At 33.1% G+C, this 25,068-nt stretch overlaps 1 protein-coding gene across 1 annotated transcript in view; it reads left to right on the forward strand.

Annotated features, from left to right (window-relative positions):
• Positions 1-22,595, forward strand: part of HELRODRAFT_70306 (hypothetical protein) — a gene marked incomplete at both ends in the record, with an annotated part of 37,735 nt that extends 15,140 nt beyond the window's left edge. The window contains 22 exons of the mRNA XM_009031864.1: positions 901-969; positions 1,840-1,961; positions 6,314-6,425; positions 7,441-7,580; positions 8,328-8,394; positions 9,027-9,135; positions 10,432-10,659; positions 12,005-12,141; positions 12,405-12,592; positions 12,947-13,048; positions 13,358-13,421; positions 14,399-14,609; positions 16,315-16,406; positions 18,799-18,955; positions 19,133-19,274; positions 19,484-19,650; positions 20,275-20,375; positions 21,002-21,121; positions 21,514-21,639; positions 21,710-21,820; positions 22,077-22,181; positions 22,467-22,595. Coding sequence (XP_009030112.1) covers positions 901-969; positions 1,840-1,961; positions 6,314-6,425; positions 7,441-7,580; positions 8,328-8,394; positions 9,027-9,135; positions 10,432-10,659; positions 12,005-12,141; positions 12,405-12,592; positions 12,947-13,048; positions 13,358-13,421; positions 14,399-14,609; positions 16,315-16,406; positions 18,799-18,955; positions 19,133-19,274; positions 19,484-19,650; positions 20,275-20,375; positions 21,002-21,121; positions 21,514-21,639; positions 21,710-21,820; positions 22,077-22,181; positions 22,467-22,595 — 2,799 coding nt within the window. The remainder of the gene's footprint in view (positions 1-900; positions 970-1,839; positions 1,962-6,313; positions 6,426-7,440; positions 7,581-8,327; positions 8,395-9,026; positions 9,136-10,431; positions 10,660-12,004; positions 12,142-12,404; positions 12,593-12,946; positions 13,049-13,357; positions 13,422-14,398; positions 14,610-16,314; positions 16,407-18,798; positions 18,956-19,132; positions 19,275-19,483; positions 19,651-20,274; positions 20,376-21,001; positions 21,122-21,513; positions 21,640-21,709; positions 21,821-22,076; positions 22,182-22,466) is intronic.
• Positions 22,596-25,068: the final 2,473 nt, after the last annotated feature.

Below are 25,068 nucleotides of genomic sequence, written 5' to 3' on the forward strand. Positions count from 1 at the left end.
ATGTTTGTTTTGTATGTGTGTGTTTTATGTGTGCTTTGTGTTGTGTGTTTGCTTTGTATGTGTGCTTTGTGTGTTTGTGTTGTGTGTTTGTTTTGTATGTGTGCTTTGTGTGTTTGTGTTGTGTGTTTGCTTTGTATGTTAATGTTGTTTGCGTATGTTGCAAAGTTTGTACGTTTTATTGTTTCCTTGATTTTATGTATGTTTAATATGTACTAATATATATATATATATATATATATATATATATATATATATATATTTCTATGTAAATATTTATGTGGTTGTTTTTTCTATATTTACACATTCATCCATAATGTCATAGTATAAGTATTTTTTCCTTCATAAACAGTGGTATACATGTGGTTAAGATGTTTTGCTCTCGAGCTTGCAGCCACGTGGTTATTTTATATGGTTGTATTGTATCAAAGTTAATCAGCTTGATATAGGTACCATCCTGTGTGTTGTGTTTGCCTTTATAGTAGAGAGGCAGTATGTTTTGATGTTGTTGGAGTTGTTTTACCTTTTTCAATCAAAATTTTTCGTCCAATGGTTTATTACTCCTTAGTAATACCTGTATAGCTTATATTTTTGTTACTTTGCTGCTGGTTACATTGTTGTTATTTTGGTTTTTGTTCTTGTTTAATTGTTGTCACTTAAATTTCATTACTTATGTTATTTTTGTTGCTACCTAATTGTTCCTACTTGCATTGTTGTTTGTAAATAGCGCTGTACAAATTGACTTGTAATAATAATAATAGTCATGTTGTTGTTTCTTCTATATCAATTATTCGTATTTACGTTACTTGCATCGTTGTTGGCATCAGTACAACCGCCATCGTCGTTAGCATCGTCATATTTATGATTAATTAACCCAGGACGAACAGCAGTGGAGTGACCAAGATGGACATGTCCGAGGAGAATGAGCCTGCACTCTCGAAAGTTGATCTCGTTCTGACTTTCGCTATGGAGGTCTGTTTGCAGTGGATGAATCTGTTTAACGTTCGGATGTAAATATGTGTATTTCTATACATTTGTTTTCAGGTGGCTGTGCTAGATGAGCTCAGTATGATCTTTATCACAGTCATCCTGGCTTCATTTTTTTTTTTTAAATAAATAAAATATCGTATCGTAAATAGATAGATAGATAGATAAATAAGTAGATAAATAAATGAATAAACGAACGAACGAAGGAACTGTCACATACTCGCGCACACACGCACGCGCACACAGAAACACACACACACCAAAAGCCACATAACGACTACTACATGTACTTCACGCGTGATTTTGCCTGGCTGAACCTACATGGGCTGAACATTATTCATATATGGCACAACATGCTGTTTAAGTTCATTCGTCCCTTCGTTCATTATTTCCTTTATTTATTCCCATTTCATTCATTCTTCGTTTTTTAGTTCATTCATGCATTTATTCATTCATTCATGCGTTTATTTATTTATTTATTCATTTATTCATTCATTCATTCATGCGTTTATTTATTTATTCTTCATTCATTCATTCATTCATTCATTCATTCATTCATTCATTCACTCATTCATTCACTCATTCATTCATTCATTCATTCATTCATTTATTCATTTCTATTTCGAGTAGTTCAAACACAGTAAAATAATGAATTTTATGTTCTGTTATAGCCGTTCATTTAATATTCAGAATATCATTATCATCGGCTCATTACGTCATCATTACGTCATCGTTTCGTCATCACGTCATCATCGTTATCGTCCTCACCATCATCGCCATCATCATCGTCAGGATTATCCTAATCACTATTATCACCGGCTCGTCACCATCGTCACGTCATCATTACGTCATCAGGTGGTTGTCATGGAGGTGAAGGGTTTGAAGTCCCTGCCGGCAAACAAGATCGTCTACTGCACGATGGAAGTCGATGGGGCCGACAAGTTGCAGACGGATCAGGCAGAAGCTTCCAGACCATGGTATGTAGGTGTGTGTGTGTGTTTGTGTGTGTTTGATCCTATGTGTGTGTGTGTGTGTTTGTGTGTGTTTGATCCTATGTGTGTGTGAGTGTGTGTGTGTGTGTGTGTGTGCGTGCGTGCGCATCGTATTTTCAATTTCTGTTTATCTATCAACTTTGATATCATCATTTCATTTCAGTTACCATCATATCATCTTCTTAATCATCGTTTAATTCTTAATCATCACCATTATCATTATCCTTTTCTCCATCATTTTTCTCCTCTCCTCATAGTCATCATCTTTATCATCATCGTCGTCGTCGTCATCATTTTGCTCGTTGTAAAAATGTTCTTGGGAATCAACTGATCCAACAACAGTTACCGTGGGAAAAATCTTGAAAAATTTTAACATATAGACGTGTTTTTGTTGTTGTTGTTTGGTTTTATTTTGTCTGTTTTTGTGTTTGTATATATTGCGTTTATTTTGTGTGTAGACTGTTGTGTATCTGTGTATATGTATATGTGCGTTAGTGTATGTATGTGATTGTGTGTTTGTGTGTGTGCGTGTATGTGTGTATATGAAGAGGGGGTTGTTTACTTTTTCATAAGTTTTGGGTTTTTTTGTATGTTTAATTTATATTAACCCATTTATTTGTTTGTTGTTTAGTTGTTTTTATAATGTATTGTTTATGGTTTTTAGTATTTTGTTTTTGCCTTTTTTCTACTTTATTGTTTCATTATTCGCATATTTTCCGTGATGAAAAAATTTTTCTGTGAAACTTTTTTTCAGAAATGTCACATGCAGTCAATTTTTTTTTGGTGAACTGATCCACGGCGTTTTGTTGCCGTGTTGTTATAACGTACTAATACATCATTGGCACCTCAGGAGCAATGATTGTTACATTAAAATCTTCTGTCTTTATAAATTATTAATATACGTCAATAAATATATCAAAGTAGATAAATAAATATACCTGTGTGTGTCTGTCTGTGTGTGTGTGTGTGTACGTGTATGTACGTGTATGGACGTATATTTAAACTTATGTGTGTGCGTGTGCGTGTTTGCACTTACATTAAACATTTAGCTTAAGCCCTGGGTTAGACTTTTTTCCAAGGTTTTATGTTGTTGTACACTGATGTATGTTGTAAGCTGTGTTGATGTATGCGTGTTGCGTACGTTGTATCGTAGTAGCGTGCACGCGTAACGCCCATCATTATTTTACAGCCTGTTAGTGATGTTGTTGACGCGTTTGTTAGAATTTACATCTGTGTATATGTAATGTTATATTGGTTTATTTCATGTGCTATTTGTCGGTAGTCGTGTCTAAGAGCTTTTGTATTTAATATGCATGCGTTCATTTTGAACAATGTTAATATTTCATTATTCCATCTTTCAACTTTAAAATACGTTTAAACACAAACATAACTAGGTACACACACACACACACAAACACACACACACTCACGCACACACTGAAACTGCATTAGATGGCAATGTTTGGAAATTATTTTTCTTTTGCATTTGAACGGCACATGCATCCTAATCAAGAAAGACAATTTTTTCAACGTCCATCTTCTTCTTCGTCATCATCTCTATCATTTTTCGTCCGTTATCATCCTAGTCATCATCATCGGTTTCTTCTTTTTCATCATCATCTTCTTTATTTTCTTCCCGCTTTCACTGTCATCTTCAGCTTCCATCATCATCATCTTCATTTGTACTCGTTCTTTTACGGATATCTCCGGTTCATTCTCATTCTATTTATCATTTTACGTTATCATCTGATAGAGTCTTTGTCCTTCTTTGTCATCGTCTTCCTCATCTTTATCATTTTCATCGTTGTTATCGTCTTCATCATCGTCGTCCTCATTTTGTCATCATCATCATCATCGTCATCATTATCATCATCATCTTTATCGTCGTCATCACCACCATTGTCACCACCATCATTTTTATCGTCGTCATCACCACCATTGTCACCACCATCATTTTTATCGTCGTCATCATTACCATTGTCACCATCTTCATCATCGTTGTCGTCATCATCGTTATCATTCCTGTTACACAGTCGTTATAAACAAATAACAGACAAATTTTAGTTGATGTTGACAGTTTGCAAGTAGAACAAAAATATCACTCACTCACTCACTCACTCACTCACTCACTCACTCACTCACTCACTCACTCACTCACTCACTCACTCACTCACTCACTCACTCACTCACTTGCTATTCAGATGTTCTTTTGTTTTTGTTGTCCTTGTTATTGCCGTTGTGTCGATTTGGTTGTTACTGTTGTTTTTGCTGTTTTTGTTGTTTTGCTGTTTTTGTTGTAGTTGCTGTTGTTATTGCTGTTGTTGGTTGTTGTTGCTGCTGTTGTTGTTGGTTGTTGTTGTTGCTGCTGTTGTTGTTGTTGATTTTTTTCATTATATATTCATTCGTTATTGTTTTGGTTTTTGTTTCTTTGAGAGAGGTTCATACTTTTGTATTTTTTTTTCGTATTTTTATTTGTTTTCTTTAATTGCATTAATTATTTTTTTATCATTAAAACTACGCACGCATGCCTCTGAATTGTAATCTAAAATTTCCAGACCCTCACTTATTGATAGTACTTAATTTATTTAACTCTGCATATGTTCGCGTTCACATTCTTATTATAAGTACGCTAGTACACTGGCTAACCTTAGCACTGTTCAATTGAATGGTACTTATTCTAATGAATTGAAATCTATGCTCACTTTTACACGAATTTTTCACGTGACAATAGACGTCATCAGAATCACGTGCTCCAATAAAAGCGTTAATGTATCTGGAAGAGAAAAAAAATTATCTTAATAAACATTATTTGGTATTTTTTTATTTTTTTAATCTTAATCAATTGTTCAGACCACTTGATAGCCGAAATGGTAGGATCGCTGCTTCTTATAATGTTCTTCAGTGGAAACCTGATTCAAACGCTGTCTCTGCTATATTCTGAACTGTTAACTGTGGCTATATAACTACTTACTGCAGTGGATGTAATTATTATTTATAATATAACTACTCCCATACCGCTACTACTGTTACTGTTGCTTCTTTTATCGTCTGCTAGTAGTAGTACTTCTACTACTACTACTGCTACTACTACTACTGCTACTACTACTACTACTACTAATACTACTACTACTATTAATACTGCTACTAATACTACTACTACCGCTACTACTACTACTAATACTACTACTAATAATAATACTACTACTACTATTTACTACCACTACTTGCTACTACTACTACAACGAAACTAATTATAGTCATGAAGTAGTATTTATGAATGATGGCTGCTTCTAGAGGGTTTAATCTACCTGATAATTAGTATTTAATGCTATCTAGAAGTTTAGTTAAGCTTCAGGAGTTAGAAGTTTACTTGTGTAGATTAAAAAATTTGTTTTATCACATTTTATTTATTAGTAAAGGAATTTATTGTCGTGGTATTTAATTTATACTGATATGTAGCAGTAATAATAAGACTGAAGTGTCAAGTTATGCTTCTTCAACAATTTTTAATAGTATTTCTACACATTAGTGCTGATGGCAGGTAGAAGATAGAAGATTACGTTTGCTTGAACTATATCAGTGGTTATATTTGATACCTGTTTAAATTTCATTAATAATATTGATTCAAATTACATATTAGGTGCTTTCATTTCATATTTTTGTTAAATTTCATTAATAATATTGATGAAAATATTATATTAAATGCTATTTAATGCATTCATATTTTTGCTACCTCTTAAAACGTTGTCGCTATTTTTCAATGGTAAATTAATTGCTAATGAAATAAAAATGATGAAACTCCTATAAATCAATTGCCAAGATCTCCACCTGCTTGCTGCTGGGAAGATGTTTTATCACTCTTTCATTGTAGTCGCCATCATTTTCATCATCATCATCGTCATCTTTATCATCATCATTTTCAGTCATAATTTTCTTCATCATTTTCCTACTCATCCGTCATCATTATCATTAATATACAGTTTTTTGATTTATTCTCGAGTGTATAGGACTATTTCGATTTTTCAATCATCTTCGGCACTTGTTGCAGTTTATATAGAGAATTTATATAACCAAGGCCTTTGCTCTTGTAATTTGCATTTATCGTTATTATTGACTTTAAGATAAGGCCCTATCTGCAGGATGAATTCGGATAAAAACAGTTTCATTAAATTTTCATGATGAACTTGGATAGTTGTATTTTTAACAAATTGAACAGCTTCCAGAAGAAAATTCTAGTAAGGAAAATTGATAAGACAAACTTTATATATATATATATATATATATATATATATATATATATATATATATATATATATATATATATAATACACACACAGCTGGGACACGCAAGGCGATTTCACGACGAACTACCCTTTGCCAGTAGTCAAAGTCAAGCTGTTCACTGAGAGTTCAGGTCTTCTCAGTCTAGAAGATAAGGAACTTGGAAGGGTAGGTTCTGATAAGGATCATGATGATGATGATGGTTATTATGATGATGATTATGATGATGATGATGTTTATTATGATAATGATTATGATAATGGTGTTTGTGCTGTGTTGTGTGTGTGTTATCTTTTAGCATTTGCATCACATTGCAATGTTTTTTCCGGTTTGACATTTTTGAGAAGAAATTATTTTGTTGTCGGCTGGTTTCCTGTTGACGAAATGTGGTTGTTATTGTGTTGTTGGTTGATTTGCTGATGCTTTTTTTATCATGTTTTTCATTGTTTTGTTGTGTTATTGTTTTGTTGTTTTTATATCACGTATGTTGTTGTTGTTTTTGTTGTTGTTGTTGTTGTGTTATTGTTAGTTGTATTTTTTCGCAATAACATTTTTTAAGTGTTTTTGTTGATATATCTTTGTGGTATTTTTTCGTTGATATATCTTTGTAGTGGTTGTCAGCGTTGGTTCGTTTGCTAAAATTTATTTCATTCAATGTTTCTTTTTATCTTTCTCAGTGCATCCGTTCTATGAGATTTCATATTTATGGTCGTTCCGCGGATGATGACGTATACGTTTTGATGATGACGTCATCGGTTATGATGATGATTACTACGGTGGTGGTGATGATGATGTTGATTAGATGATTATATTTTGGTATGTTGGCTATATCGAAGAAAATGATTATGAAAATTAAGATGAGAGTTCGGATGATGATGATGAGTTCAATGTTTTTTTTTAACATCATCATTCTGTTGTGTTGTATTGTGTTTTATTGTGTTGTGTTATCTTGTATTGTATGGTATTGAATTGTACTATGCATTGGAAACCTATATTTTGAGTTGCGTTTTTTAATTGAGTATTTTCAATTATTTCAGAGTTAATATCATCATCAATATTATCACCATTTTATAATTATCACCATCATTACTGTATGCATCAAACTTTAATCACCATCGTCATCATTTCATCATTGTCGTCGTCCCCATCAATAAACCTAACCCATCTCCACCACGGCACACAGGTGATAATAACACCCACTGCTACCAGCCCCAAGACCCCGGAATGGTACCAACTGACCACCACCAAAAACTGCCCTGATAAAAATCTGAAGATCAAAATCGCCATTAGGATTGATAAACCTCAAAATTTGAAACACTGCGGGTTAGTCGGTTGGTTGGTCGGTTAGTTGGTTGGTCGGTTAGTTGGTTGGTCGGTTGGTTGGTTGGTTGGCTGGCTGGTTGGTTGGTTAAATTGTTGATTGATTGGTTAAATGGTTGATTGGTTGGTTGGTTGGCTGGTTGTTTGATTTATTTATTCGTTTTGTTTGTATCGCCACGCCTCGTCACACTGCTCTGCTGACATTCATCATGTAATTGCATGAGTTTTGTTCGACATTTCTTTAGTCAGCTCAAAAATTAAACTAAGGTTTTCTTTCTTAGCTATCTCTCTCTCTCTCGCACGCTCTCTCTCAATTTTGTCAACTGTTTTCTTTTCTGTTTTTTTTATGATGTTATACTTCAATGTGGATGCATGCATGGCACTCACAAACACACATACTTTATACACACATATATATTGCGTTAGTTTATGATGTCTTAATCGCTTTCATGTACAACACACTTGCAAACACACACGCGTCATAACCATCAGAATGGTTATGCATGCGAAATGGTCAACAAGTGAACAAACAACAAACAGACGAGGCAAACACTTGTGCGGAAGAATTCATGTTATGAAACAATCGAATTACTCTGACACCCCGCTTATGAAAATACAATAACAAACTATCACTCACGCAATTGCACGTGCACACACACATAGATACAAACACACACAGACAAATAAACAAACATGAAAAGATACGAACGCATGAAATTAATATGCTTTGTATGTTTTGGCCTTCCACAGATATTTGTACGCTCAAGGGAGATCAGTATGGAAAAGATGGAAGAAACGTTATTACGTTCTTGTTCAGGTTCTTCGTTGCTTTACTTGCTGTTGTTGCGGCTGTTGCAGTTGTGGCTGTTGCAATTGTGGCTGTTGTGGCTGTGGTTGTTGTTGCTGCTGTTGTCGTCGTTGTAGCGATGTTTGGGCTTTTTAATTGCAATTATTTGAATGTCTCATGTGTTTATGTAAGCATATATATTTGTTCGTGTATTCATGTATATGTTTGTATATACGTTTGAATGTAAATATTGAAGATATTGTATATATTTGTGTATGTTTACGTCATCATTGTGTTTGCGTGTCTATATGTTTGTGTGTCTATGGATACATAGATCTTAGCGTTCGTTAGTGTGTAGATAGATAGGGTTAGATTGTGTACATGTTTAAGTATATTTTCTATATACCTTTTTGTACTATTATGTTTGTATTGTTTTTGTTTCTGGTTGGCCGTACGAGTTTCTTAGAACTTCAGAGTCTCCCAGCCTTAAAATAATTCTAAATTTTGAATACATGTTTGTATAATACATTTTTGTGTATGTTGTTTGTATATACATTTTTGTGTATGTTGTTTGTATATACATTTTTGTGTATGTTGTTTGTATATACATTTTTGGGTATATACAACGCTGTATTTATTTGCATTCATTTGCGTATTCACAGGTATCCCAGTACACGTTTGCTATGTGTAGCTACCACGAACGCAAGCAGGATCCAGTAGAGATACAACAGTTGGACGGATTCACTGTTGATTACTGCGAACCTCTAGAAGGTTCTATGCTGATGATGAAGATGATGGTGGCGGTGATGATAATGATGGTGGTGGTGATGATGATGGTGATGATGATGAAGAGGGTGGTGATAATGGTGGTGGTGATGATGACGACGGTTGTTAATGGTGATGGTGATAAGGACGTAGAAATTGAAGATGATGAATATTGGTGGAGACGATGATGTCTGCTTTAATGGTGATATGGTGTTTATAATGGTAAAGGTAGTTGTGTGGTGATGATGTAATGACGATGATGATGTCAATAATGATGATGATGATGAATGATGATGATGGAAACAGACAGACTGACAGATGTTTTCGTTCCTATTTAAGTTTGAACAAAACAGAAAATAATTTATCCGAGATTAAATGAAGAGAAAAATATTAAAATAATGGAAAAATAAAGTAGAATGTTTTCGCGTTAACAAACCTACAGATATGTCCTTTAACAATGGTAGCAATGATGAGTGTATGTTGATGGTGGCAATGAGTGTACCTTATTGATGATGATGACGATGAGGATGACGATGAGTGTGTGCTGGTGATGATAATGAGTTTATGATAGGAATGATGATACTGATGATAAATTACATGATAATCGAGCCAACATGCCAAACATAAAGTAGTTTGTGACATCATTTTTTATGTTCATTATCGTTGAAATCGTCATGAGCCCTTTTTGTCGTCATTCTCATCGTCATATATATGAACGTCATCGTCATTTTTATTTAGTTTTATAATATTCACTCGCGCCATCATGATCGTTATCATCATCGCTATCATCACATCACCATCTTCATCATCATCTTTTCTTCTTCACTATCATCATTCATTACGTTACGTAACAGCACACAGCTATGGACAATATTAAATTTCTTCAATTTAAATTGCCATTAAAACGTGACGCCAGCTAGCTTCATTAGTTTTTCTCTTCATCATTATTTTTGTTATCATTTTTGTTATCATTTTTGTTATCATTTTTGTTATCATTTTTTTTTATTATTACCATCGTCATCTTTTTATCATTAATCATTATCTTCTAGTTTGGCTAACATTTTTGTAATGATTAGTTGGAATAATTTCTCTTACGTAGGTCCTATCATCATTGCTATTGTTGTTTAGAGATTTCGTATTCGGGTGTCAATGATTTTGAATGTTAATGTTAATACACGTGATTCAATGTAGCATGCACTTTTTGTTCTTGATAGGATGAGGACTCCATTTGAAATCGAAACTGGTCTCGTAAATATTGTAGTTCTTATCGGCATAATTACATTATTTCGCGATGCAATGCAGGCATGGAAGGCGGCAAGTACTACTTCAACATCGTGCGTGAAGGTGACCAGACGACCTTTGCCACCGAAGACGAAAACGAAAGGTCACTTTGGGTTCAAGCTATTTATAGAGCCACGGGGCAGTCCCACAAACCTATGCCTCCATCCAATCAGCCGTCAAAGAGTACTAACATGCAGCTGTCAAAAGTTCAAGGAGGTTGGTTTTTGGATATTTGGGTGTATACGTTGTGTATTGTTATCTATGGTGTATTTTGGGGGACTTAGATGATGTGTAATGAGGATGAAAACATGGTGATAATAACGATGATGCCATATAAAATGATATAAACGATAGTTAAGAAAAGGAAAGCGAAACTAAACTTTGTTAATATCGAAAGATGATAATGACGATGATGATTTTGATGAAGGTGGTGATAATGAAGTAACGATGAATATTACAATTAATGTTGATTATGTTGACAATGATAATAAAGAGATAGAACAAAAATGTTATTAAAAAAGTTGACTCAGTTGTTGAAGATGCTATCTGTGATAGCGTCAAATCTGACATTTTAACGGATCGTTTCAAATTTTGTTCGTAATGTCATCTTTGTTTTATATTTCCATAATTTTTTTAAATTTTATCGTTTTTTTCATCATTTTATCATTTTTTCATCATTAAAATTTTTTTTCAAATTTCATTTTTTACTTCATTCCATATTGAATTATATTGGATGGGTCCTTTGATGCCGTTTCATTCATCCTCCCATCCATCTTCCAACCATCCATCCATCCATCCATCCATCTTCCAACCATCCATCAATCCATCCAACCATCCATCCATCTTCCAACCCACCATCCAACCATCCATCCATCTTCCAACCAACCATCCATCCATCCATGCATCTTCCAACGCTCACAGTTGCGTCATATCTACATTTACATTTTTTTCCAATTTTAAATAAATGATCATCCCAGTGTGATGACTGTTTTGACGACGACGACGACGATGACGATGGTACTGAAGATGATGTCACATGGTGATGTCACATGATAAGATGACGGTTATGATGACATGACGTTTATGATGACGAGGAAGTTTATGATGGAATGATGGAGATGATCCTGACATGACGATGACGACATGATGATGTCATGACATCATCATGACATCATCATGACATCATTTGATGTCATGATGATGTCATGACTAGATGCGCTGATATCGTGTTACATGATGTGAGCCAGTATGACTTCTAGGTACAAGTTTTATATAGGAGTTTGTAAGAATGATAAAATGAAAAACTAAAATGAAAGTACACTGAAAGTAAGGACATGAAATAAAAAATTCGACGTTATTTATACGTTGTAGTAATTTTTTTTCTCTCGCAAGTTTTGAATCTAGATGATGAGTTGTTAAGTACGCGAATGTATATAGTTAGAGGGGACATATATAAATAGATCTTACATAATTATACTACAAACAGTATTAATCATCATCGGTATTCTGTTCTTCAATAAAAATGCTATTATAATGATTATTGTTATTATTATTAAATATTTATTTATTGATTATAATTTTTTTCGTCAACAAGACACGGACAAAGCGCGGAAGCATGGGCTGGAGGAATTTGTAACGGCTGTGCCTGGCAACTTCGAACACCACGATCTCTTCAAGTTGCTCCAGAAATTGACACTCGACTATCGACTCAATGATCAGTTCACATCGCTGGTTAGTTAGTTGGTTGGTTGTTTGGTTGGTTGGTTGGTTGGTTGGTTAGTTAGTAAGTCGGTAACTCGGTCGGTAAGTTAGGTTAGCCGTGGCTTGCTCCAGAAATTGGTTAGAGTTCTTTAGTTTAGCTGGTCAGCTGGTTCATTAAACACAAATATTTTTAAAATGATGATCATGGTTGTTTTTTGGCTTGATTTGATGATTTTTCACTAGAATTTTTTTAAAATATCCAATTTAATAATTACTTGATTGGCAAACGACAGGGTTGGTTCAGTCCAGGCCAGATATTTGTGCTCGATGAATACTGCGCCCGCTACGGAGTTCGTGGCTGCAAACGCCACCTCTTCTATCTCACCCAACTCCTTGAGCACTCCCAGCAAGGAACCATGATCGATTCTACACTCATGCATTATAGTTTCGCATTCTGTGCCTCCCATGTGCACGGCAAAAAGTTTATTCATTTTATTCCAATTTATTTATTTATTCTATTTTTTCATTACCAGTATGTTACTTCAGATATATTTGTATTTGCTAAAATATCTTCAAATGCGAATATTTTTTAATATAATTTTATAATTTTTTGCAAAAAAACAAAATAATAAGAGTCAAACTGAAAATATGAATCAGTTATAAAGCCTTTCGTTACACTTCTAACAGCGGGACATCATTACATAATAAGTAGACTGTCACATTCATTAGTTGAGTACCTCTAGACATAATTTTTAGTGTAGGGAATTGATTTTTTAAATTTTGAATCTTTATTTTTCTAAACTTTAACTGAAATATCAACAACCACCAACAACAGACCGGACGGCATAGGATCGATCTTGCACGAAGAGAGAGATAGATTCGCCGAAATCAAGGACCAACTGAAGTTCCATCTCGAAACGCAGATCACTAACTTTAGGTTTAGTTCTATAAATTATTGAATTATATTTTTATTTATTCTTTTTTTCTATAATTATTTATTTATATATTTTGAAAATTTTTTTATAGAAATTGTAGATTATGAAATATTATTCTGTGCGAAATAACAACAGCATGCAATAGTTTTAAAGCATAATTTGAAACTTATAGCTTATGTCACTGAACAAATTGTAACATTAAATAAAAGAATCACGAAGAATTTACTTAATTTTTAATTAATTTCCAATAATTTTTATTTAATTTTCAATTGAATTTCAATTCAAACGTCGCATCTTTCCAACTACTTCAGATTCGTGTTTCCATTTGGGAGGCCAGAGGGTGCCCTAAAAGCGACACTCTCCTTATTGGAAAGGGTTAGTTGTGGTCTCAATAAATACCATAAAAACCGCTGAAATCATTGGTTATGTTTAGGATTCAATTTATTTGCTACTTTCAATGTAGTATATCTGATTATCTGAGTATCTGATATTCCACTAATATTTGTTTATAAATTTGAGTACGTTGATTGTACTTATACATCAAGTTTAGGTATCTTAAGTAACTTTACTCAAATGCTTTTGTTGCTGTTTGAAGACCATCAGTACTTTACTAATTGTAGTTGGAAATGATTGGATTTTACGTGATGACGTAACAGTAGAACTCTACCGTAAAAACCATGTTATTCGTTCATTATGTTTGCACATCATGCTCTTTATCGGATCAACTGCCTGTCAGCTTGCACGCACTGCATATCGCATCACTTAAGCATCAGACATAAATATGAATCCTTGCTCTACTCTGGCCTAATCATTACACACGTACGACACATACGCACACACACACACATACGCACACACACACGTACGACACATACGCACACACACACACACACACACACGTATATGGGTGCAGATTGGTATCGAGACATACGAGTATAAATAAAAGCACCATCTTATATTTCCGTATTTATTATTAATATTTTTCGTTTTTACTGTAGAGTTGTAGTTGTTGTAGTAGCTGCAGTTGTAGTAGAAGATGTAGCTGTAGTTGTAGCCCTAGTGCAAAACACTTGTAAGGTTTTGCATTGGGATTTTTTCTATTGTCGTTGCTATTTTTTTTAACTTATACAATACATAAGTGAACTACGATTTTCGACGTAACGCTGTTTCATTTGTCGATACTGTTCCTAAGTAAATACACCATAGTACCATTAAAACTCTAGTGCACACATTCAACAATCATTCACACGCACACACTTACGTGGAATGGTATTAAATGAAATGACACATGCACGTACACATACTAATATGTACACACAAACACGCACGCACGCACGCACGCACGCACGCAGGTACTAATGAAAGACATAGTGACACCAGTACCAGCTGAGGAGATCCACATGTTCTTAAAGAAGTGTCTCGAGAAGGCGGCTCTCATCAATTACACTAAAGTCGCCGAACAGTCCAAGGTTGAAGGTAGTTTGCGTCGTTGGTGTGTCTACTCTACAGTTGTTTGTTGCTGCCATTGTTGTTGCTGTTTTTTCCTTCCTACAGTGCACCGTTGTTCAGTTTTCGTTTGTGACCGATGTCTGGTGTCGATGTTACAAATACTATTTTTGTCGTTGCGATTGTGATTTTTTAACGTTATAAGGAGTGTTACGTGCAGATGTTGTTGTTGATATTTTTGATCAGCGTTGTTGTTGATGCTGTTTTTATTGATGTTCTTCATTCTTGCGTTTCTTTCTTCTCGATCGTTGTTCGTGTTACTTTTTGTACATCTTCAATGTTTATTTTTAATGTTGTTTCCGTTCATTCTATCGTCTGTGATGTTTCTTCTACTCTTTGTTGGGTCAATTACATTTTTATCTGTCAATTTTGCAAGTCTGTGTGCGTGTGCGTGTGTTTGTACCCGCGTGTATGTGGGTATAAGTGTGTATCTATATGTGTGTGTCTGTGTATGTGTGTTTTTAAGGCTTTTGTTTTCGTATCTATTAGTATATCGTTATATTTTTGCGTGTGAACCAATTAATGTCTGCTCATTACTTATTTAAATATCGTGTGACTAAATTTTTTAAAAGCATCAAGCGTTAGCAAGAAAACAGGTTTTTTTGCTTTGTTTTTTCTTTTTGTTTGTTCGTTCGTTTGTTTGTTTGTTTGTTTTTTGCGTCTATTATAGATGAATATTAACATATTATAGAATTTTGTCTTTGATATCTTTATGATGCATATTGTGTAGCCACTGGTAGAAATGCATATAGTTGTATTTAATCTTCAAATCAAACACATACAAATGCATACATACAAAGGCATACATACAAAGCAATACATACAAATTCATACATATACTCAAATAGATACACATGCATGCAAACACATACAGATGAATGAATTATATACATACACGCCTGTTTTATACATTTCCATGATCATAAATAATTGTTGTACGCAAATTTTCGGTCTAGTAACATTCCTTTCTTCGAATTAACAATTTTTTTTCTTTTATTTTTTGTAAAATATGAATTATTATCTTTTTTGCCCATCATTATTTCAAAGTCGTTAACGTTTTCAAATTGCGCCATTTTCTCCTTCTCGACAATTTATTGAAGCTGGAAATATTCACAATTTGTTTATTTCACCGTCAATTGAAATTTCACTTCATTTGCTTAATTTTTTTTTTACTTTTATTTATTACATTCTTTCATTTATTTATTTATTCATTCATTCATTTATTCAATCATTCAATCATTTATTTTTTAGTCATTTGTTCATTCATTCAATCATCTATTTGTTTATTCATTCATTCATTCATTCATTTGATCTACTTCACATTTTTTTATTAGTATTTTTGTTATTTTGTTATTCTTTCCATATTTTTATCTATTCTGGTTTCCGTGCTTATAAATTTTAATTCTACACTGGAACAACAATCCTTATCCATCAACTTTTTTTCCGATTTTTTTTTCGTTTTTTTTTCACAAAAATAATATTTTTATTTAAACTTTTCAAAACATTAAAGTTGATAACAATTATAATTTATGTTTTTTTAGTTTTTCTTTTTCAAATTTTCTAATATTGAAATTTATTATCCATTGTTGTTAGCGTTGTGTTTGTCTGTATGGTTTTGTTTGCCTTTTTAATTCCTCTTAATTAATTAATCAATCAATTATTTAATTAAAATTCTTCTTAATTAATTAATAATTAACGTTTTTAATTATTCAAAATGACGTTGTTGTTGTTATTTTATCACATTGAAAAGAAAACTATCAAGATGATGATATAAAGAAGAAGATAGAGAATCTGACACATCTGGCAGAGTTATGCATAGAGGTGCTGCAACAAAATGATGAATATCACACCGAGGTTGTTGTTTGTTTGTTTGTTTGTTTGATGTGTGTGCGTGTGGTGTTGTTGTGTTGTGTTGTGTGTGTCGTGTGGTGTTGTTGTGTTGCGTGTGTCGTGTGTTTAGCTTGTAGTTGTTGTAGTTGTGTGTTAGCTTGTAGTTGTGTGTTGTTGTGTTGTATGTAGTTGTTGTTGTGTGTAGTTGTTGTTGTTTGTAGTTGATGTTGTGTGTAGTTGTTGTTGTGTGATGGTTTGTTGTGTGCGTGTTGTTGTTGCAGTTGTCCTTGGTTTTGTATGTGTTGTTGTTGTTGCTTTTTGATCCCGGTTTGTTTCTATAATTGCTGTATCATTTTATTACTACTTAGTGCTTTTGATGTTGTCGTTGTTGTTTTTGCCGATGTAGTTGTTGATGTTGTTGACATGTTGTTTTTTTTAAACATTTCCAGTTTCTTGTAAATTTCGTTACGTTACTGTTATTTATGCCATTTGTTTTTCTGTAGTTATTATCTTCTGGTATATTGTCTGTAGATAGCGATGATTTGAGATTTTAATTGAAAATAACAAAAATGTTATTTTTGCATTGCTATAGTCGTTCAAATCGGTAAGGTTAAAGAGTATTTTTTTCTAAAATTTCACTTTTTAAATTTTTTTCACACACATTTTAATATTTTTTTTCACCTTATATATATATATATATATATATATATATATATATATATATATATATATATATATATATATAACCTACACCTTTACCAATTTTTTCTACACTAATTTTCAGCTTTACTAATAAATTTTTATTAATTAAAAAAAAAATTTTCAGAAAGTTATAAACATTTTATTGGGTATTATCATTAGCTTTCACAATTTAACAAATCACGCACGTGTTATCAATACATTTCCAAATTGTCTCACTCCTAAAATATTTTTATTCATTTTTTTTCTCTTCCATAACTATGCCTTATAAATTTAATGTATGTATAAATACTGAGACACTTGCATGACACGATGACGAAACTTCAATTATCCTAAAGCAATTTAGCAGAATTGTTTCAAGTATCATTATAAAAATTATCAGATTTCAAGATCTTATCAAAGCTCGGATTTGTCCATCATCATTTATGTCACCATAACCATTTTTATGTGATTATCAACCTTTTTTTGAGACTGATATATCCTATTACTATTTTGTGTAAAGTATATTACGCTATCTAATTCTAATTAAATGCACTGATACACTGTCATAGATACATAGAGTTAGAGATACACTGGATGTTATTACTTTAGGATATAAAGAGCCCTGCACTGAAGCGTATATATATATACACACACACATTTTTTATTATGTCTAGACACCTCTCGAGTTTTAGTTTAATTTGATATCGCAAATCATTCATTAATTACCTAATTACATTTATACCTGGATGTGGAATAAATAAATTTGTAGCAGTGTGAAATTCTCACAGATTTGAATGTATGAATTAGTTATATTCGTGCTACGCACCGAACACAAACATGTTTACAATCATCACCACAATACATTATTTACTCACTCATCGACGATTTATTACACTTTAGTCATCATTCACTCGGACATCACCGTTAAGTTATAATCATTGTTAAAACTCTGCTGTAGGTTTTATTGTCATTAGTATTAGTTAGTACCATTATCCTTTCATCATCATTGTTTGGATTATTATTGTAATTTAATCATTATACGTTAGGAGTTAATTTACCACACGCTGTTTGTGTGTGTGTGTGTGTGTGCGTGCGTGTGTGTGTGTGTGTGTTTGTGTGGTCAGATGTGGTGAGCATTGGAACGGGAATCGCGGGAATCCCATTCAACTCTATATAACCCTATATAACTTTTTATGTATATAAGTGTCAAACTAAATTCTTTCATCAGAGCCTATTTATCATCATCTCTCATCATCTTTTGTCATCGTCATTAAAATGCTCACTCCGAATATGAAAGACTACCTATTTGATGGCCAGTAGTAAATTTTACTTACATGCATGTACCTGCCAAAACATTCTCATTAATTCTTAAATGTTAAATGTTATAATGTTATTTATCTTATAATATGCTATTAATTTTGCGCGAATTTTTCTTTTTTTTCGTAAAAATCAAACCCCGACGAAGGCGTAAGAATTCATTTGAATGATTAAATAAATAAATAAATAAATAAAAGATTGAAAATTAAAGAAAAATAAAGATGAGAAATTTAAAGAAGTGACATGAGAAAATGACCCAGGGTAGTAACAAAGGCATAAAGAAAAGATTTATAAATATAAATGAGAAGAGAACATCGAATGAATATAATGAAATGGGAGTCGGAATTAAAGTATAAAAAAAAAACATAAATTCTATGCTGCTAGTAAAAATGCGAGTTTTGTGTTAACTTCTTTCCAGGCGTTTTCGTGGTTCAGCGACCTAATGGTGGAACACGCAGAAATTTTTTGGTCTCTGTTCTCAGTGGACATGGATGCTCTGCTTGAGAACCAACCACCTGATACTTGGGACAGTTTCCCGCTTTTTCAAATGCTCAATGATTACCTCAGAAATCATGGTTGGTCGGTCTATTGGTTGGTTGGTTGGTTGATCGGTTTATTGACTGTCTGGTTAGTCGAATGAATGTTGTGTTGTTGTGTTAATTGATTGATTGGTTGATTGATTGATTGATTGATTGATTGATTGATTGATTGATTGATTGATTGATTGATTGATTGATTGATTGATTGAACAGAAAGTTTATGCGGAGGCAAATTTCACAGTCACCTGCGTGACGCATTTGCACCCCTGGTCGTCAGGTATGTAGACCTCATGGAGTCTTCCATCGCTCAATCCGTTAACAATGGCTTCGAAAGGGAACTCTGGAAACCACAGGGGTTTGTTTTACTTGCTGGATTGATATATTGATCGTTGGATGGATATATCGAGGGTTGAATGGATATATCGATGATTGGATGGATATATCGAGGGTTGAATGGATATATCGATGATTGGATGGATCTATTGATAGTTGGATGGATATATCAATAGTTATCCACGAATAATAATAATAATAATAATAATAATTGTTATTATTATTTTTCAGGAATGGTTGTGCGACATCTGAGGACATGTTGTGGAAGTTGGAGGCCCTACAGACCTTCGTGCATGACCTTCACTGGCCGGAAGAGGTCTTCGCCGATCACCTAAATCATAGGTTAAAGGTCATCTCGTCCGAGATGATTGAAGCCGCTTCTAAAAGGTGTGTGGTGTGTGTTGTATGTGTTGTTTTATGGTGTGTGTGTCTGTGTGTATGTGTGTGTGTGTGTGGTGTTTTTGGTGTGTGTGTGTTGTATCATGTGGTTTTGTAATATTACTCTGTGATATTGCTTGTTGTACAATTTACGCGTTAGAAGTTTCGCATTTTTCCATTGTTTTGTCCTGTTTGGGTAGGCTACATTTCATTGTATGCTGTGTAATGTATGCTACGTAAAAACCTGATATTCCTATTACATTTCTATTCATCTTCATTGTGAATGTTTGATTGGTTCCTTCCTATGAGTTCATGCTACATGGAGTTGTGATGCATTTTTTAAAAAAAGGTGTATTTACTCATCATATTCATCATTACTAATGTCATCGTCATTATATTTGTTATCATTTTTGTCATCATCATCATCATCATTGTCATATTTTTAAACATCATTGTCTCATTCTTGTCACCATCATCGTCAGCGTCATTTTCATCATCTTTATCATTTGCCATCCTCAACGTCGTCATCATCTGCGATATCATCATTTGTGATATCATCATCTGTGATATCATCATCTGTGATATCATTATCTCTGGTATCTTCATCGTTGATATCATAATCATTATCACCAGGGTATCGAAAGCATTTGAGAGTTGGTTGAAGAAAGGACCGCGAACGACGGATTATGTCTTCCCATCTGAGATGCTAGTCATGTTGAATGTCATCGTAGACTTTAAGAATCAGGTATGCATCCGCGAGTGTGTATGTATGTGTTTGCTTGTTTGTCTGTTTGTTCGTCTGTCTGTGTAAATATGTATAATTGTGTGTGTTTGTTTGTCTGCCTGTGTATATATGTATATCCATGTGTATTTGTTTGTGTGTTTGTTTGTTTGTTTTTCGGTTTGTCTGTATGTTTGTGTGTCTGCCTGTGTATGTATGTATATCTGTATGTTTGTATGTGTGCGCATGTATATCTGTATTTTGACCTTTCGTTGAATTTGTTTGTTTGTTTGTTTGTTTTTTATTTATTTATTCGTTCGTTTTACCGTTCTTTTGTTCGTTCATTTGTTTGTTTGTTAGTTTGTTTGTGTTCAAGTTGTTAGTGAAATTGCAATTAAGTTGAAGATCATGGGTGCATTGCAGACAGAGATGGTTTTAATGTAGAGACTCGTTGGAATTAAAGAGCAATGATGATCGTTTTTATAATTGTCTTTTGTTATTTTAGTTTTTTATCATCCGCCTGTTAGCCACATTATAACATTAGCTGCAATAATGGTATTTTATTCAAATTTTTTAGGATAGTTGTTTATGCATTCTCTTAATCAATCAATCAACCAATCAACCAATAAATCAATCAATCAATCCGCTAGTCGATTATACAATCACTCAATGTGTCAATTAAACAATCAATCAACCAAAAGCAACTCTATAGTGACGATGAATTGTTAGAACAAGTTCATCTGCAGATGACCAAGTCGTTATTAGAAAGGGTATGTATGTATGAACTGATTGATTGATTGTCTGATTGAGAAATTGACTGACTGACTGACTGACTGACTGACTGACTGACTGACTGACTGACTGACTGACTGACTGACTGACTGACTGACTGACTGACTGACTGACTGACTGACTGACTGACTGACTGACTGACTGACTGACTGACTGACTGACTGACTGACTGACTGACTGACTGACTGACTGACTGACTGACTGACTGACTGACTGACTGACTGACTGACTGACTGACTGACTGACTGACTGACTGACTGACTGACTGACTGACTGACTGACTGACTGACCATTGTTGTTGATTTGATTATTACTATTGTTATTATTCTTATTCGGAGGAAATAATTTTGACCTCAAATGAATTCAATAGTTGTTGTGCGTGTTGGAGAATGCACTGGGCAAGTTGGCCAGGTACGATCAGGGTTCCTTATTCTCATCTGTCCTCACATTAACAGTTAGTGTTATTATCATTATCATTATTATCATTATTATTATTGTTGTTGTTGTTGTTGTTGTTATTATTGTTGTTATTATTATTATTATTATCGTTATTGTTATGTTTCGAGCAGAAACCGACGGATGAGCTGAGTAGATCTTACATAAGTTTCATGCGTGTCAGTCTGGATCAGGTACGTCAGAAAGTTGCGGACGAGTTGTACATACTCAATCTTCTCGAGGTTCTTATTGTTTCATTCACTCATTCATTCCTTCATTCATTTCTTCATTCATTCTTTCCTTCATTTATTCACTCACTCATCCATTTGCTCATTTACTTATTCATTCATTCATCCACTCATTTATTTCATCGTTTTTCCAGTTTATAAATCTATATTTGTTTGTTCGATCATTCGTTCATTCATTTATTCATTTCTTTATTCATCCAGTCGTTCGTTTATTTATTCATTCATTCATTCACACATTCACAACCAACAGACTTGGTACACGTCACAGATAAAGATGATGAATGATTGGTTGGTTGAGAGGATTGATTCCTCACTGCACCCTTACCAACTTAACTGCCTTCTTAGCATTTCTAGGGTAGTCATTTTAATTTTGTTTTTTTGGCATAAATTTATTTGTTTATTTCTTCGTTCAGTCATTCATTTGTTTGTTCATTCGTTCGTTCATTCATTCATTCATCTACTAATTTGTTCACTTCATTTATTTGAACCTTCATTAATTTATTGAATCAAAGATAATTATTCTGAGATGGATGTCTTATTATTAATTTTATTATGACCACACAACACACACACCACACACGCACGCACACACACGCGCGCATAAATACACGAGCACACACATTCACACACACACACACAGAAATGCTATTCAGATTTTGAGTTACAAGGAGTGTCGGAGTCAGTTTTGAACAGTAAAACCTACCAAAGCATCTGCAGCAGATTACAAGTTTATGATTGTTTTGTGGTTTTTGATGTTCCGTTGTTGTAGTAGTAGCAGTTGTTTTTGTTTTTGTTGTTGTTGAAGTTGTCAATCAATCAACCAATCAATCAATCGATCAAAGGTCGAAGAGGCCACCCACGCAGTTTCATCGGTATCATCATCAGGAGAATCTAGGTCGTCATCATCACTTACCTCAGGGCCTGCCAGCATTATCGAAGGGGGCATCGGCTCACTCATGAGGTTCCTCGGAAATGGACCCGGAAAATGAGTGAGTGAGTGAGTGAGTCAGTGAGTGAGTCAGTGAGTCAGTGAGTGAATGAGTGAGTCAGTGAGTGAATGAGTGAGCGAGCGAGTGAGTCAGTCAGTCAGTGAGTTGAGTGGGTGAGTGAGTGAATTAATGAGTGATTTTGTCTTTTGAATAAAGATATAATATTTGCATTTCATTGAAAATAATAATTTCATCGTACTCAGATGATGCCAATGTGATGAAGGAAGGAAGCGAACCCATACCAGAGATAGTTTTCTTACATTCCATAGATGACTATTCACTTATTTTTTTTCTCATTTCTTACGTTCATTCATCCAATCAAGCCAACTTTCAATCACTCATTTCTACATATTCAATCAATCAGTCTTTCTGTCATTCATCCAGTCGATGAAATATCTTTTACTCATTCATTCATCCGTTCGTTCATTCATTCATTCGTTCATTCATTTTTTCAATCCATCAATCAATCGATTAAATTAGGCTTGACAGATTTCCATACCATCCCTTTTAACTGTTTCTTTTTCTCAAATGAATAGAATTTATTATTTAACGTACGCCTATAAATAATTAACCAACCTAATATATTATTATAATAATGATTAACTTATAATAGAGCATTCATTCAGTCCTTTGTTATCCATGTATCAATTTTATCTCATTTTTTAATATTAATATTGGTTGATATATGTGATATATATATATAATATATTATCTACATAGGCTGGAAAAAGATCTTAATTGATACAAGATTTGATAAAATCTACCGAATTTATAAATTTCTGAAAGTTTACGGTTGAGCTTTTCAATATTTCTAACTGTAATTTCAAAAGCTAAAAATTTGGTAGATTCGATCAAATATTGAATATATTTATCTGTATATATTTTCTGTATCCATTTATTAACTCTAGTCATATATAATTAGATTTTAATATAGAATTGTTATTTGTATAAAACTTCAAGAATGTGAATTTTTTTCTATCTTAGAGTCTTTTGATTCATCTATCTATTTGTTTGTATGTATGTGTATGTGTGCGTAAGTATGTTTGTGTAGTTTTGTGTGTGTGTGTTTTTATGTATATACATGTATTTATGTATGTGTGTGTGTAGGTATATTTGCATATACGTGTTAATTTTTGATTTGTTTATAAATATGCGTGTGCTTAACTTTTGTGTTTGTATGTATGTATATGTGTGTGAATGCATTTTTATACGTTTTTGTATATGAATGTACGTGTGTTGTATGCTTGTCTTTGTGTGTTAGTATGTGTGTTTGTGTTTGTATATGTGTCTGTGTGTGTGTGTGTTTGTTTGTTCACTTACTCTCTATATTTTTACATCTTTACATGTTAGATAGAAATTTTTTTTATTATCCTTCATAAATTTCTTCGTGCGTGAGTTTAAAGAATTAAAAAATTTAAATTATAAAAAAATGTTTTCAAATATTACGCATTAATAATTCATTTTATTTATTTAGTAAATGAATAGTAATAATAATAAGAAGAAAAAGAAGAAGAATTTTATGGAGAAGATGGATAATTATTAACTATCTTCTATCACTACTCGGTTGTGCTTATTAAGTGTAATTCATCGCAGTTTTCTTAAGTTGGATGATTAACTTATCATTGTTATTATTTTGTTATTGTTTTTATTATTGTTGTTATTATTATGTTTTGATGTGATTGGTGAATTTTTTTGTTGCAAGTTGTTTTATTTTCAATTTTTTTTCTTTCGAGCTCGTAATTTTTTTTGAAGAAGCAATAAAAAATCAGAAATCGATTACTGCATTAATTAGCTCACTGTTTGCGCCGTCATCGTATGTTTTGTATGTTGTATGTTTTGCATGTTGTTTTGTATATCGTATGTTTTTGTGTGTTTTATACGTTGTTTGTTGTATGATTTGTATGTTGTTTGTTGTGTTGTTGTGTATATTTTGGTATGTTGATTCTGCTGTTTGTATCTTTTGTATGTTTTTTGTCGTATGAGTGGTTGCATGTAGTCATATGTTTTTTGTATGTTTGCATATTTTAATGTTGTCGTTGTATGTCATTGTAGCTGTTGTATGTTGTTGTATATTGTGCTGATTTTTGCGATTTGAATGTAAGCTGTTTTTTTTTGTTTTTTTTTTCTCAAATCTGTATCTTTTATAATTTGCTTTATTGCAAGTTTTATTATTATTGTTATTTTTTGGTATTCAAGTTTTATTTGAATTGTTCTTAATAACATTCCATCACATTTTTTGAGTTTTATATTGAT

The sequence above is a fragment of the Helobdella robusta genome, assembly GCF_000326865.2.
Source record: "Helobdella robusta unplaced genomic scaffold HELROscaffold_8, whole genome shotgun sequence".
Lineage (NCBI taxonomy): Eukaryota > Metazoa > Annelida > Clitellata > Rhynchobdellida > Glossiphoniidae > Helobdella > Helobdella robusta.